Source organism: Chrysoperla carnea, chromosome 5, assembly GCF_905475395.1.
Source record: "Chrysoperla carnea chromosome 5, inChrCarn1.1, whole genome shotgun sequence".
NCBI lineage: Eukaryota > Metazoa > Arthropoda > Insecta > Neuroptera > Chrysopidae > Chrysoperla > Chrysoperla carnea.
Window position 1 is genome coordinate 69059393 of NC_058341.1, and position 15145 is coordinate 69074537.

At 28.9% G+C, this 15145-nt stretch overlaps 1 protein-coding gene across 1 annotated transcript; it reads left to right on the forward strand.

Moving 5' to 3' along the window:
- The first annotated feature begins 488 nt into the window (after positions 1-488).
- LOC123300801 (phenoloxidase-activating factor 3-like) lies at positions 489-14607 on the forward strand. The gene is made up of 5 exons (XM_044883453.1): positions 489-600; positions 10916-11354; positions 11621-11811; positions 11870-11971; positions 13395-14607. The coding sequence occupies exons 1-5, from the start codon at positions 540-542 to the stop codon at positions 13709-13711; spliced, it is 1110 nt and encodes a 369-aa protein (XP_044739388.1). The 5' UTR covers positions 489-539; the 3' UTR covers positions 13712-14607.
- The last annotated feature ends 538 nt before the right edge of the window (positions 14608-15145 follow it).

Consider the following 15145-nt stretch of genomic DNA (forward strand, 5'->3'; position numbering starts at 1 on the left):
ATATCTTTTGAAAGTTTTTGATAATTTTCACTTGGAATGAATGAAAACAAATCGTTAATAAAGATTACATTTAAGCAATGGCATAGAAAAGAAAAAGCCAAGTGTCTCTATCTATATGGGATGTAAGAGCAGGGTAGATTTAGGGTTGTAATTATTTTTATCTTATTTCCAACTTTAATGATGAATTTTGTTATAACTTCCTGAATGTACACGAAAAATAAGAACAAAATTTTTCGATATGTGCCTTGGTTTTCGAAATATAATTTATCATCAAACTTGAAAATATAAATTTTTTAAATTTGTGCCCCCACTACGGTGCTCATACATCTTAATGTTTATAAATAAATATAAAAAAAGTATGACGTGACCTGTTTATGATTTTATTTGAACAGGATTTTGACTGGTTTAAACATAAACTATAAGCTTGCATAATTTTATAGTATATATAAATGTCAGAAGGAATGTAAAATTTTACTATCATTTGATGTTACTTGTAGTAATTGTATATAAACTATTTATCTTTACCAGTAAAAGTAACAATGATCATTATAAACTTATTAATCTGGTGTTATTTAAGTTTTGTAGTGTGTATTTCTGCGGGTAAGAGAATTTTTTTTTACATATATTTTGAAACGGTATATACAGGGTAGGTCATTTTAATATATAAATGTTAATGGCGCGTTTTGTAGTTAACCAATCAAAAAATAACTTCAACAATAGTTGCAGAGTTCTGACATCGGATTAGTCCTAGTTCTACGGATTTCTTTAATAGCCAATTTAGATTCTTAACGGTAAGAGATAGAATAACACACAAATTTAGAAAGTTGATCTTCATAAAAAACTACCATTTTTCATCTAAAAGCGTCAACTTTCGGAGCAAATGCGACTTAAAAATATGTCATTATTCCATTAAATCGAAAGAAAATACGCTACGGAAAAATATTTTAGTAAAAAGTTGCCAAGGGCAATAAAGGACATTCGCCTCTGTCCATGATTTTGACCTAAAATTATCGAAAAACTGCAAAGGCATTTCCCTTCGACTAAATTCAATAATGATATATTTTTATGGTACATTTTTTCCAAAAGCTGACGATTTTCGAAAAAATGGTTCCGATGTAAAATGTTACTTTTTTTTTATGAGGATCAACTTTCTAATTTAAAGTGTAATTTTATCTCTTACCGTTTAGGATCTAAGCTAGCTATTAAAGAAACCCGAAGAAATATGTCCAATCTGATGTCAGAACATTATGTCAACCATCAAACTCAGCAAATTTTGTTGAAGTTATTTTATACTTCCTTAACTACAAAACGAGCTGTTAGCCTTTATTGATTAAAAAGACCCATCCTGTATAGAAAGCATACCATAAATCACCCTACCAAGCAGAAACTATGCTTTATGAAGTTGTAAGCTAAAAAGCCTTTTGAAATTTTTGATCTGACGCACTGTCAATGACGCAAATTCTCGACGAATATTCGGAAAACTTACATTTTTCTGATCAAAAAAAGCTGTAGAAAATTAAGTTTAATATTGTTAATCGCCAGGGAATTTTTCTGTAGGTTTAATATTTACATAAATAAATACGTCAAAGTTCTAGCATATAAAATTTAATTTAATCTGAATATAAATTTCTCTGTCAATGTTAAACTAAGCCAAAATGGTTAATAAAAGATAAATTATAGAAAATTTTATTTCCTTCAACGGTGCTCACTATATATGTCAGTAGAGAAATTCTTGAAATAAAAAACTAAAATTAAGGAAGCTTTAAACACAATTAATCTATAAAACGGGTGAAAAAATTACTATCAGAAAAAAAAAACGTTGTTATAGAAGGAAACAAGATAAGAAACATAGCGTTTTTTGTTAACGGCTAATCAACGGCTAAGTTGATTGCTAAGCTGAAAAAATTCGCAAAAATCGAAGATCAGTTTTTTTGCGATTCAAGAAAAAAAAAGTTGACGCCCAACATCATATTCGAGTATGATATTTTAGCGGCAACTGAAATTTTTTTAATTTTATGTAAAAAGTAAAATTCGTAGAGCTCTGAAACTTGCACACGTTGCTAATAAATACTTAGTTTACACTAAAAAAATATTTGCTATCTTTCGTGTAACGACGGCTATGATCCCGTTAAAAACAAGTGTTTCTACATCTCAAAAAATAGAACTTTTTCAAGATTCGATTCCGAATTCAAAAAATTCAAAATTTCACTTGCGGCTAAAATGTTATGCTCGAAGAAGTTTAGATGGAAAGATTAAGTCTCGAAAAAACGCTCTACCATAGTCCCTCGACCAAGAGGAAAATCTTTACGAAAGGTGTTTCTTTTAAAAAAAAAAAGCGATATTTCAAAAAAATTTTTTAATTTTTTGCTAAAAAAAAAGTGAAGATTTGTCAACCTAGTAATCATAACTTCACTATATATCAACTTTACTTTTTGCTCATTTTCTTAAACTTTTTCAAGTCAACTTTTTTTTATCGCAAAAACAACTTTTTTTTTACTTTGCGAATTTTTTCGGTTAACTTAGTCATTGATAGCCGTACACAAAAAACGCTTTTTGGCTTGTTTTCTTCTACAACAACGTAATTCTTGATTTTACATAATATACAAAACGAATCATTTTGAAAAAAAAATCATCAAAATCGGAGCTGTTATTGAGGACTCCCGAAGAATGGCTATTTTATGTATTCCTTTATCCGACTAGAATGCCTTGAGCCCAAATAGGATGTAATGAACAGTAAAGTTCACGAAAAAACAATAAACAAAGATTACTTTTTGACGAATAAAGAAGTCTTATAAAGAAGTGATTGATACAAACTTCAACATCGTTCAAATTACTCTGTGTTCTAGTACCTGTTTTGATGGTATTTATTGTAGAGTTGACATATTTACTGTACTTGATTTTTATGTCCTTTTATATATGAAATATCTATCAAGGTATAATAATTTTTGTCCCAAGATTGTAACGCTTAGAAATATTGATGACACGAACAAAATTGACCGTCTGTATATATGTAAACGCGATAACTAAAAAATGAAAAGACATATTGAATTGAAGTTTTAATAGCGTGAACAGGACGTAAAAGGTGAGTTTGAGGTCGTAAATGAGCAAGCCATTTTGAAAACCGTAAGAGATAGAACAAAAGTGTGAAGATAAAAAAATCTTGTTTATGAAAAAGTCAACAACTTTTGTCTGAAAAATTTTTTAGTAAATATCATTGTTTTTCTGTGGGGTAGCCAATTGGGCCAAAATATTGGAGTCCGAAACTGTATAAAAGAGAGAGTTGAAAATTTGTAGGTAGCTTCAACTAGTAAAAGATTTTTGAAAAACTAAAAAAAAATTATAGAAAAACTTTCAAAACTAAAACAAATCGAGACCGGAAGGCCGTCATAAATATGTTGGTTTTTTTTTTTTTTTATAATTAATAAAAATAATGCAGGCAATGACAATGCATGGCAATTCAACATTGTCTACAGGGTGAAGTTGGCTGAATATGGAAAACTTTTTTACTATAAGGTTTACGAAAAAAAGTTACCCAAAAATCTCTGCTTTCGAAAATAATGACATTCTGGTATTGACTCTTGACATCGAATGTACAGGGTGCCACAAATTGAGACAGTTCGATAGAAATGTTAACGGTCGTTTAGAAATTTAAACCATTTTGAACTGATAATAATGGAAACGGGTCAAGAAATCTGTCCTGAGATATGAAGGAGTGTATTTAAACAATTTTGTAAAAGAAAAATTACATGCATGGAACACGAAGGTGGATACGTTGAGGCAAAGAGAACTATATATTTTATCGTTATAAGAAATCACGTGTTTCCTTGTGCCGATCGACATACCTTAAAAATCTTCATTTATGGTTAAATATAGGCAAACACAAAACGGTAAAGTACCAATTTATTTTCTGTTTCTTCCAGATTCTCTGTTTCTTCCAGCCACTTTTGTCCATCTTTTTTTTTAGTAGCACATAACGAGTTTTAGTGTTTTAAAAAATTTTTTTGTATTATTAAGAAAGAGTAAAAAACCAAATGTTGGAAAAATGTAAATTCATTCATGTTTTTCTAAAATTTGCAATAATGATTATGGTCAAATTTCTATCACTGGTCGAACACTATAATAAATAATTGAAACATTATTACTCATTCGGGTATTTAGCTCGGTTAATTGTTATCTTCACTTGTTTAAAATCTATCAACTTTTGTTTATGGAAAGAACTAGAGTGATACCCACCCGCTTCGCTGGGTTTAAAAGTAAAGATTGCTCTCGCTTATCCCATTTCTATAACACTCGAAATAATGGTAAGGACTGTTTTACACAGGTAAAATATATGTATGGTTTTCTATTTTTTAAAATTTATAATTGTAAATATTCATTGAGTATATCAGAAAGATGCCCGTGAAAAATTTATATGGACTATTTTTGCAGAAATCTGTAAGTTATGGTAATGTCAAATGACAGCTTTTACAGAAATCTGTAATTTATGGTAATGTCAAATAAAATTAATTTTTAAATTTTTTTATTTCTTTATTAATATATCTTTATAAATTATATCTCATGTGTTATTCTGATATACCAGCTATATTACTGTACAGTTTCATTAAAAACCATTCGCTAGTTTTAGCGTGAAAACGTAACAAACAAACAAACAAACATGCTTACTTTGGCATTTGTAATATTTAGAGATAACGGATTACTTAATGTAATGTTGTAGCTAGGTATAAAGCTAGCGTATATTTTATACTCAAATTACTTGCAATAATTAATTGTTGTGAGCTTTAATTTGTGGAATTAATTGGTCACCTGTTGTATTTTCTTAATTAGTTTCGACAATGGGATAAAACCCGAAACATGTTAACATATTTTTTAAAATAAAATTAGTGGAATTGCAAATTATAATAAATAAATAAATATTTTTAAATAATTAATTTATAAAATTTTATTTTTCTAAAACTAAATTACTTGCAATAAGTTTAAAATTTGTGTGGATGTAGACATAAAAAACTTGAGAAAGGGTGTTGTTGAGAGAGCGTCGTTATTTCGGCAGCACTAGCGCCAATCATTCGATAATCTTTAAGAGCCTGGTTAGCAATTTGCCGCTCGTTCTGCGCATGCGTCAAATATTTCCCGCGTTAAAAATTCTTTAAATTTGTAAATCATAACCTCATGATTTTATATAAAATGCATACATGATTATACATAAATTTATTTTTTGAAGCAGAAACTAATACAAAATAGTAAATTCTTCATCTAAGTGATATAAGTTGAAGTGAATTTAAAATATCTAGGGCAGATATTGTTTTTTCAAATTTGACTAGAAGTACAAAAGTCCCAATGATTGTAAGCGAATCTACAATAAAACAATTTCATAATGAGCAAATGATTAATTTCAGTTATTAAATTATAGAAATTATTATAAGTTCATCAATTATATTTTAAATACTTATTGAATTGAATGATAACGAGAAAACTTAATGATAACGAGTGTAAATTCTATGTTGTAAATTCATTCTTTTAAAGTGTAAATTATACATTGAACTGTCACCAATTGACAGATCACGTACTTATACGTCATCAACAAAAAGCGCCAAAAAACTGCGTTTAAATATCTCAAAATTATGATGTATTTTAAATATTTTTTTACACTTAAAATTACAGCATTTTTAAGCAGTATTTATATTTTTTACTTTGTTATAACGATGTAAACAATGAATTAAAAATATAAAAAAAAATACATGAATATTCCCTATTATAATATAAATAAATTAAAACAAAGCGCACTTACTTATCGACATTTATGAACATTTTTATTAAAATTAATTAATAATTATTAATTATTACCACAAATATTTTAATCAAAGAAATATTGAAATTTGATTATTTATGCAAATAAATTCGGGAACAGGTCCAAGCGGAAATAATAATAACTATTCAAGCTACCGTAAGTACAGGAACAGGGCTTGAAAAAAATTATTTTTTAAAACTGTACATTGGTTGAAAAAATTTCGAAAATAGATAAAATTACATGATGATAGAAAAGTTTCAACCACTTTACAATTTGAAAAATAAAAGTTATGTCTGTTTTAAATCAAGCGTGCGTATGTTTGGAATTCGGTTTTATTAAAAACCGAAAAGTTTTTTCTCATGCTAATAAGATGAATGTAAAACAAACGCAAACTATTTTTAAGAGGAATTATTTTAGAGTTACCTATTTGGGTTCTAGATATTGGGAATCATTTTGCTATTACATGCTTAAACTGGCTATCACTGATAGCCTATCAACATGTGTTGAATAAAGAGAGGGACATTAAAAAAACCATAGACATTTGGAGCAAAACTGTTGAAATGTGTGAATGAACAAGTTTTCATTCAGAGTTCACTCTTTTGCGGTCTTTTTATTCTATTACTCAGTTAAAAGATCCCAATATCAATCGTATCTCTCTAAAATTAAATTAGTGAAATTTCACTAATTCACAGTGAAATTTCACTAATTTTTTTAGTTGAAATCCAGCAACTTAGAATTAGTGAAAATTCACTGAATGATTCGGTTAAAAAAGAAATCACTAATTCATCAGTGAAAATAAGATTCACTAACTGATAAATGGAAATATATTTCACTAATTTATAAGTGAAAATTTAAATCACTAATTTGTGAGTGAAAATAATTAATTTAAAAGTGACAGTACTTTTCACTAATCCATTAGTTACATCAAACGGTCTATTAGAGAAAATCGCCAATTAAATTAACAGAATTTACTAATTCTTTTATTGTTGTGAATTAGCAAAATTCACTAATTTATCAGTTAAAAATACTATTCTATTCAATTGGGTACTTGTAAGTAAAATAATTTTTTATTAGGAAAAGGAAAAAATATGTTCATTTAATAAAAATTTTATTGTCTTTGTTCATCATATATTATAAATTTTCTAGTTGAAGAACTAGAAAGAAAGTAATCGGTTACTGCAAAAGTACATTTTTCATTGTTAGAACTTATGTGAAAACTATTATGAATTTCATTATTAATTTTAATGAATTACATAGTTATATGAATAGCTGATACAATATTTTTGGGTTTTACTCCCATTTTAAAAATAAAATAATCGATTAAATTATAAAAATTCATTAATACTCCAAATTTAATACATAATAACATCTGTATAGTCAATCAAATGCAAATATTGGTTCCAGTTTTTTGCCTACTTCCATCGCCTTGAATAAATGAACTGTTTCCAGATTGTCCCGATTCTATTATTATGTAGGGTTGAATGTTTTCTTTGGAGTTCGCAGTTACTTCTTCGGAAAATTTTTTCAAATTCCTCTCTTTTTAGAAACATATAAAATAACTATTGGATTAAAAAATTTTGTGTGCCGGCGCTATGATTAAAACATTGCAATGTAACTGATTACAAGAGAAAAAACTTCACTTACTCTGGATCAAAAGTTTTAAATCAAAATTTGACAGTCTTCTTTGCACGAAAGATCATTTGAAACTGTTGAAGTAATGAAAGAATCATAGGTCATAAAACTAAAATATTCTTTTATTATACTGTTATGTCTTGGTTCATACAAGTATGTTATATGTCTCCGTTGGTACAAGTAAATAAAGAGCATACTTTAAATAAAAAGGGGGAACAATCACTGATAAATTAGTGAAAATCAAAGCCATCAATGCAATTAGTCATAAAATCACTGATAACCAAGTAAAAATAACTGCATAATTAGTGAATTCTAATCTGACTAATACAATTAGTGACAAAGCAACTGCTAATTGATGAAAACTACTATTGAATTAGTGAAAATTGAAATCACTAATTGAGATAGTGAATGTTTCACTGATTAATCTAGTAAAATCACTAATTTTACAGTGAAAAAAATTTCACTAACTGAATTAGTGAAAATTTCACTAATTTAATTTTAGAGGATATATAAAAGTAGTATCAAATGCGGTGAACGATATCAAACCTAAAATTTATCAAAAAATTAACTTCCAGAATCTACCACAATCACAATGGGCCGACTCAGAAACGATAATTTTTTACTTTAATATATACTTTTACTGGATAGAAAAATATCAAAAAAATTCATATTTCATTGTTTGCTGTTAAAATAAAAAAATAACTTAAATTGGCTAATATTCTAAAAAAATAAACATTCTTAATGACGTCTGCGCACCTATTTAAAAAGTTTAAATCCGATTTTCGGTAAATGCATTCCAAAAAGTTTGAGCGAAACAGAATAATTTTTAAAAACAAATAACCGTCCAATTTAATAGTTTTGAAATCTAATTGTTCTTCTAATTAATTCAAGACAAACACCAAGCTTAAGGTTTAATTTGTACTTTATTCAGTTTCTTCTGGAATCATTAATATTGCAAATTTCCGAAACGATCGAGATGTTCTAGAACTCTCTGTATATGGTCTGATACTTTTAAAAATTGCGCATATGTATACTTGAGATACTTTTAAAAGTTGCGCATATGCATACTTGAGATACTTTTAAAAGTTGCTCATGTGTATATTTGGGAAACAATGAAACAATTTTGTGATAAGTAGAATTTTACACATTTCTATTTGGAGTTTCAAATTTCAAAGTCGAGCTCCAGGTTTTTAGCACCCCAAGTTGCAATATTCGTGGGCTAAACAAGTTAGACCAATTGGTCACGAAATGGTCCTAAATGGTCAGTTATTATGATCAATTGGTCAGCAATACTGCCAAAGAAGGAAATAGATAAATTTTTATACACTCCAAGTTGCAATATTTGAGTGGTCAGTCATAATTTGCTAGTTGTTTCAAGATGCAGATGAATATCAAAACAAGTGAAAAAACACAATAGACTAAGTAAAATGTTCAAATACCACTCGGTATAGAAAGTGTTGAATGCCAATGCTTGCATTATCTGTAATCAATATGAACCATTATGGAGGCCTAAAGGCCGTCATTTGTTTTGGCCGCCAATGCTTACATGATTTTTAATAAATTATAGAAATTTTAAAACCAATACAATTATTCGCCATTTGTTTTGGTCATTCTAAGAATATTGTGAAATATTTATTCTTAAAATCTAGTATTGTTACATCAATATTACGAAAGTAGTGCATGAACAAAAAAAAAAACAGATATATTACTTTGTCTCCTAGACTAAAGTATAGACCTTGAATGTTTCACAAGACCATTTGAAGAAATGAACACCAAAATTTTGTCTTAATTTGCTCTCTCCCGGAGAATAGTATTTTTTTTTTTTTTTTTAAATTAAAAAAAAAAAAAATTTATACTTTAAAGCTTTTGTTCTATCTCTAACGGTTTACAAGATGAGTCCCAAGATCCAATTGACCTATATTTACGAACTCAAACTCTTTTTTTTTTGTGTTGAGCACTCCCTAATGTTCTAAGCACGGTATAAAAATTTCAGGTATTTTTCAGTTATCGCGATCATGGGCGGACTGACGGACACCGGAAATAGACTAATTTTATGAACATCTATACCAAAATTTTGTTCACATCATGAATATTTTTGAGCATTACAAACTTGAGAATAAAATTAGTTTTCCTTGGTATTTGAGGAGTAAAATATTTAAGGAAATCAAAAATCATGAAGTCAGACCAATCAGGCTCTAAATTTTAGCCAGACTATTTCAAATTCCCACAGTTAAGTTTACTGACTCACTCACCTACTGACATATACAAATTCTAAGGCACTTCTAGATACGATAGAACGATGCGGTTTTTTGTATTTAAAATTGTAAATCCTCCAAGAAAAATGAAAAATTTTTTTATTGCAATCACCCCAAATATTATTTTTTTCTGCTCTATAAATGTGAGAAAGATGGGGTTTTCACCATCCGACCCCTTGTAAAGTTAAAATAACAGAATACTTTGGCAAAATTTCATGAACCACAGCGTAGTCAAAATCTCTGTTGAATACATGCTAGAACGATGAGATTTTCAACGATGTGACTGGGAATAAAGTCAAATTAACAGAATAGTTCAAAAGTTTTTTACCCACATCGAAACCCCCTGAAATTAGGTTTTTTTTAGCAATTTTGCGTCGAATGCAAATAACCCCATCTTTCTTCCATGTCTAGATGTGCCTAAGAATTTGTATACGACTAATTTGTTTGACTTCTTGATTTTTTAATTTCTTAAATATTTTACTTAAGGATATAAAAATATCAAAATGTCTCAAAACCATTTAAAAAAAAAAATCTTATAAAGGGGTTTTTCAAAATTTTCCGTAGTGACCAAAGAACGTCCTCCAAATTGTTCACCAGCTCTCGGACTATAACACGCTGTTTATTTAAAAAGTTGTAGCGTTGCGTTAAAGAAATAAAAGACTTACCTAATCATAAAATATTATGTTATTCGAGTAATATATTCCTAACCCTCTGTGATATCGGAGCTATCAAAGAATGTTCCAAACAATATCACTTTTCACAAATCCTTGTGGAAATAAATCTGATCTGGAATAGTTAGTTTGAAATTCAGAAAAAGAATATGTGAAGTAAAAATATCTCTGAAATGTCAGAAAAATTCTGAAAAAATTAAATAAATTATTAATCAATCATTTAATGATAGAAAATGGTTATAAGTTTAGAGTGATTTGAGCAGGAAATATTCTGAGTTATTAAATAGTCTTTTCGAAAGAAGTATTCTAAGTCAGAAAAGTAGTCAATCTATTACCATTTTCTGCTATTAAATGATTGATAATATTAATAATTAATTTATTATATTAATTTATTTAATGTTTTCAGACTTTTTCAGAGATAGTTTTACTTCACATATTCTCTTTCTGAATTTCAAAGTAAGTCTTCATCTCTTATTCTTATTAAGAGTTCCAGTACAGATTTATTTCCACAAGGGAATTCAGAGTCAAACTCTTTACACTTTATAATGCTGCTCATTCACTACATATTTCAGATGAAATCTGCTCCACAAAAGGTCAGAAAGGCAACTGTATTTTATTAAGAAATTGCCCTTCATTATTTAAACTATTCCACAAAGGAAGAACTCAAAGTGATAATGAAAAGTTAAAAAAAGCGGAATGCGGACAATCAAAAGTTTGCTGTGAAGATCAAGTATCTGCAAGTGAAGATCAAGTTGCTGCAAGTTTAACACCTATTTCAAAATTTTTACCAACCTATAAACAATGTGGCATTGATTTTGGCAATTTTAAAATTAAAGGTGGTGAAGAAACGGGATTAAAAGAATTTCCTTGGATGGCAATGCTAATCTATCTTTTGGATAATTGTACTAATAAAACTAGAAATTGTGAAGTAACTTCTTGTGGTGGGGTGTTGATTAGTAAACGATATGTTTTAACTGCCGCTCATTGCTTTCAAATGCATTGGAAAAAATTGTAAGTTGAATGATTTTAATAGTGGTCAAACGAAAAACCCAAAAAATATATATTTATTGTACTTTGATTACTTAAATAATTAAACCCGTCAGCACTCGCGTCAACCGTTTGGTAATCTTTAATCGTGTGATGAAAGATTTGCTCACGTGTTCGGCACATGCATCAATATTTCAAATATTATATATTTTTAATTTACTGAGTACGAATTTGAATCAGTGTATATCTTCACAAAAGCCTGATAAATTAAGAATTCAATTCTTTTTTAGAGTAAAAGTTCGTCTTGGTGAACATGATACTACTCAACCGATCGATTGTATTAAAAATCAAGGATGTAATAATCCTCCCGTCGAAATTCAAATCGAAAAAATCATCGCCCATCCTAAGTACAATGCAACTGACATAGACCAACAAAATGATATTGCATTGATTCGATTGGCTGCGAATGTTGAATTCAGTGGTATGTTTTTTAAAACTTTTATTTAAGAAAAAGAAAAGATACCAAATTTTTGTTTCAGACTTCATTCAGCCTATCTGTATACCCAACACCAATAAAGAAATAAAAATAGGTGGAAAATTATCACCTATGTGGGCCTCTGGTTGGGGTGCTACTGAAACAGGTTAGTTTTCTTAATAATAAATAGTAGGCATCGTAGAACAACGACGTTTGTTCTAAATATTTTTTGCAAAAACCCAAGGGGCTCGACATAAATCTTAAATGGTGAAACAAATTTGTGATGTCAAGCATCTATGTACATCCACTTGTTTAAATCTTATACAGGGTTTTTCAGCAAAGCACGTCAATGGGCGTTTTTAAAAGAAGTAGCCACATTTACTTATACAATGTCAAAGGAGCTGAAACAATATTCTTATTAGATCCATTTCAAACAAACTTTTTTATTTGGTGCGATATTATTTTATGTATTAAGAATACCACTTGGAAAATGTAATTTAGTATATTTATATATATTACAGGATTATTTTATTACAGAAAATAATCTTCCAATAAAGAAAAAAGTTTGTTTTAAATGGATCCAATTCTCCTTTTAAAAACGCCCTCCATGGACGTGCTTTGCTGAAAAACTCTGTATCCTTAATTTATAATTACTTCGGTAGGTAATATGAACTTTCGAAACAAAAACAAACGTGTTATCACTTTCAATTCCCTTGCCCTCAAATTAATATCCCTCTTGTTCGCAATTTCATGGATTTTAATTTATCAGTGTGGAACCCTAATTATTTTTCTAAAATAATAGTACAAAAGTAGTTATTCCCTATTAGTCCGGAATAATATTCTATAAGACACGCCTATACTACATTTAAAGTAGCCTTGTAGTTCCCTTTTAAAATCACACAGAAACTGTGTGGCAAATTTCATCCAAATTCATTCGTTTTAGCGTGATTGACTAACAAACATCGAAACACACAAACTTTCATAATTATAATATTAGTAGGATTTACAGTTTTTTAAGGTTCTTTTTCACTCGAGGTTCAATAAGACTTTTCAAAATTTAAGAGGAATTTTTTTCACTTGGGATTTTCAAGTGATTTTTTCATTGAGAATTTGATGAAATTTCTCGGATTTTCAAGGATAATTTAATCTTTTACAAAACTACAACTTCACAAAATCCCGAATGGCAGCTAACTTTTTAGTTTTTGTTTAAATCTAGTTTAAACTTAACCAGTCGTTCCCTTTTAGTTGTAATAATGCGCCAATCATTCAAATACACTTTTTCTGCTCTTCTTTATTCCTTATATGCATCATCTGATTTACACTTCTTTTTTTCCATTGCTCTCTTAGTTCTCGCAGCAGTCTTTTACAATCCATTAGCAAATGTTCTTCACTTTCACAACACAAATATTTCATTTCATTCTTTATCTCTTGGACTTTTATTCAAAAAGGGAAGTGAAGGCCTTAACGCAGTGGTCTTTACCAATCAGTATTTTTAAGCCCAGTGCAGCGGGTGGGTATTAATCAAGTTATTAATATCACGCAAAGACAAAGCTTGAAATAATAAAAAATTTCGTTTTAATTGTTTTTAGGTCCTTATAGTAAAAAAAAATTGAAATTGAAATTGATGCACCAAGATACAACAATGTGTCAAAAAAAGTTCGGCAATATGCGAAAAATTTCTGACAGAATACAATTTTGTGCGGGAGGAGAGAAAGGCAAAGACACGTGTAATCGTGATAGTGGTGGGCCGATTATGTGTCCATATGGAATAGAAAAGGATGTGAAATGGTTTACTACAGGTATTGTTTCCTATGGTCCAGATCCATGTGGTCAAGAAGGCAAGCCAGCTGTCTATACCCGAGTAAATGCCTATACGGATTGGATAATTGACAATTTAAAAGAATAAGTCATACTTGGAGAAACCAGAAAATTAACCATCTTAGTATACAACCTACGAAATAAAAATATTAAATTTACCTAGAAATTTTTTTTCAACTTCTTAATTATAAGATTGTTTAACCTCGCATTAGTTCACTTAACGAAAGTCCAGTACTTTCGTGAATAAAAAAGTCCTGTGTAAGGCGAATTATGCCAATCAGGAAATTTCGTATCTCAAAGTTAGATTTTCGATTTAAAATAAAATAGTTATGTATTTAGGAATTCTAGATAATAAAAAGAGCATGTCGATTATCCGGTTATGAGCGATATGTAAAATGTCCAAAAAGCTTTAATGATTTTACACTGGGTTAAAGAGAAGGATTTTTAACAAATCCTGAATGTTAATTTGCTTAATTTATTTAATTTATTTATTTAATTTAATAGAAAATTTCCAGTAAATTTTTCGATGTACCAAAAAGACGTCGAATCGATAGGGGCCAAAAAAAAAAATATTCCAATATTAAAATATTTACATTTAAAAGAGTTTTGCAATAAATATACTCGCTTTAAAAAATTGTGTCATTAAAACACTTCAGAATCGTGCGCCATAAATCATGACGTCATCTGTTATGACAATTCATAGTATACCAAAGAGTTTATACAGCTAGAGAACGCCAGGGCCCAAAACTTGCGATATGATGAATGAGAGAGAAGACAGCCAGTGAGTTCCACTGTCTAATCTATATGTCATTGGCTACATATTGTTTACATCATTGCTTTTAAGTAAATAATTAAAAAGCGATTTATGAAATATTATTTAATACGTTATAATGTCTTGGGCAGACACAAATCACGATTTTTATCTAGTGATCACTCTATTCACACTTCTTATTAGAACTGATAATAGTTAAACTTAGGACGCTAAAAAAAATACATTATAAGTTATTCAAAAAGGTAGAAATGTCAAAAGAAACTTTATTTACATAGCAAACACAATATAAGCAGTTTAATTTTTACTAAAATTAACAAAAAGTTTTATTGAGTTTAATTATTATTTAAATTTAAGTGACCTTTCAGCTACCAATATTTCAATTATAATATTTCTGAAAAAACAAATTGTGTGCTTAGTATATTGTTTACTTAGTATACACTGCGGCCACATGTTGGAGAATATGCAAATCTGCATAATAAAAACTTTTCCATTTTTCAGAAAAAATAACACAAAACTGTATATAACCTCTTGTACCAAACAAACATAATAGCAGACACAAAATCTGTATGCATCATATGATTATGACATATGACTATGACAAGGACACAGGGTAACTCCGTGGCAGTATTCTCTCTTATTCATCATATCGCATACACTTACAGCCTGGCAGGTCCCTCGCGTTGTCTATGATAATAATTCTTTGGATTCAACATCCTTCATAAAAGATGTTTATATTAGTTTGCAAAAATT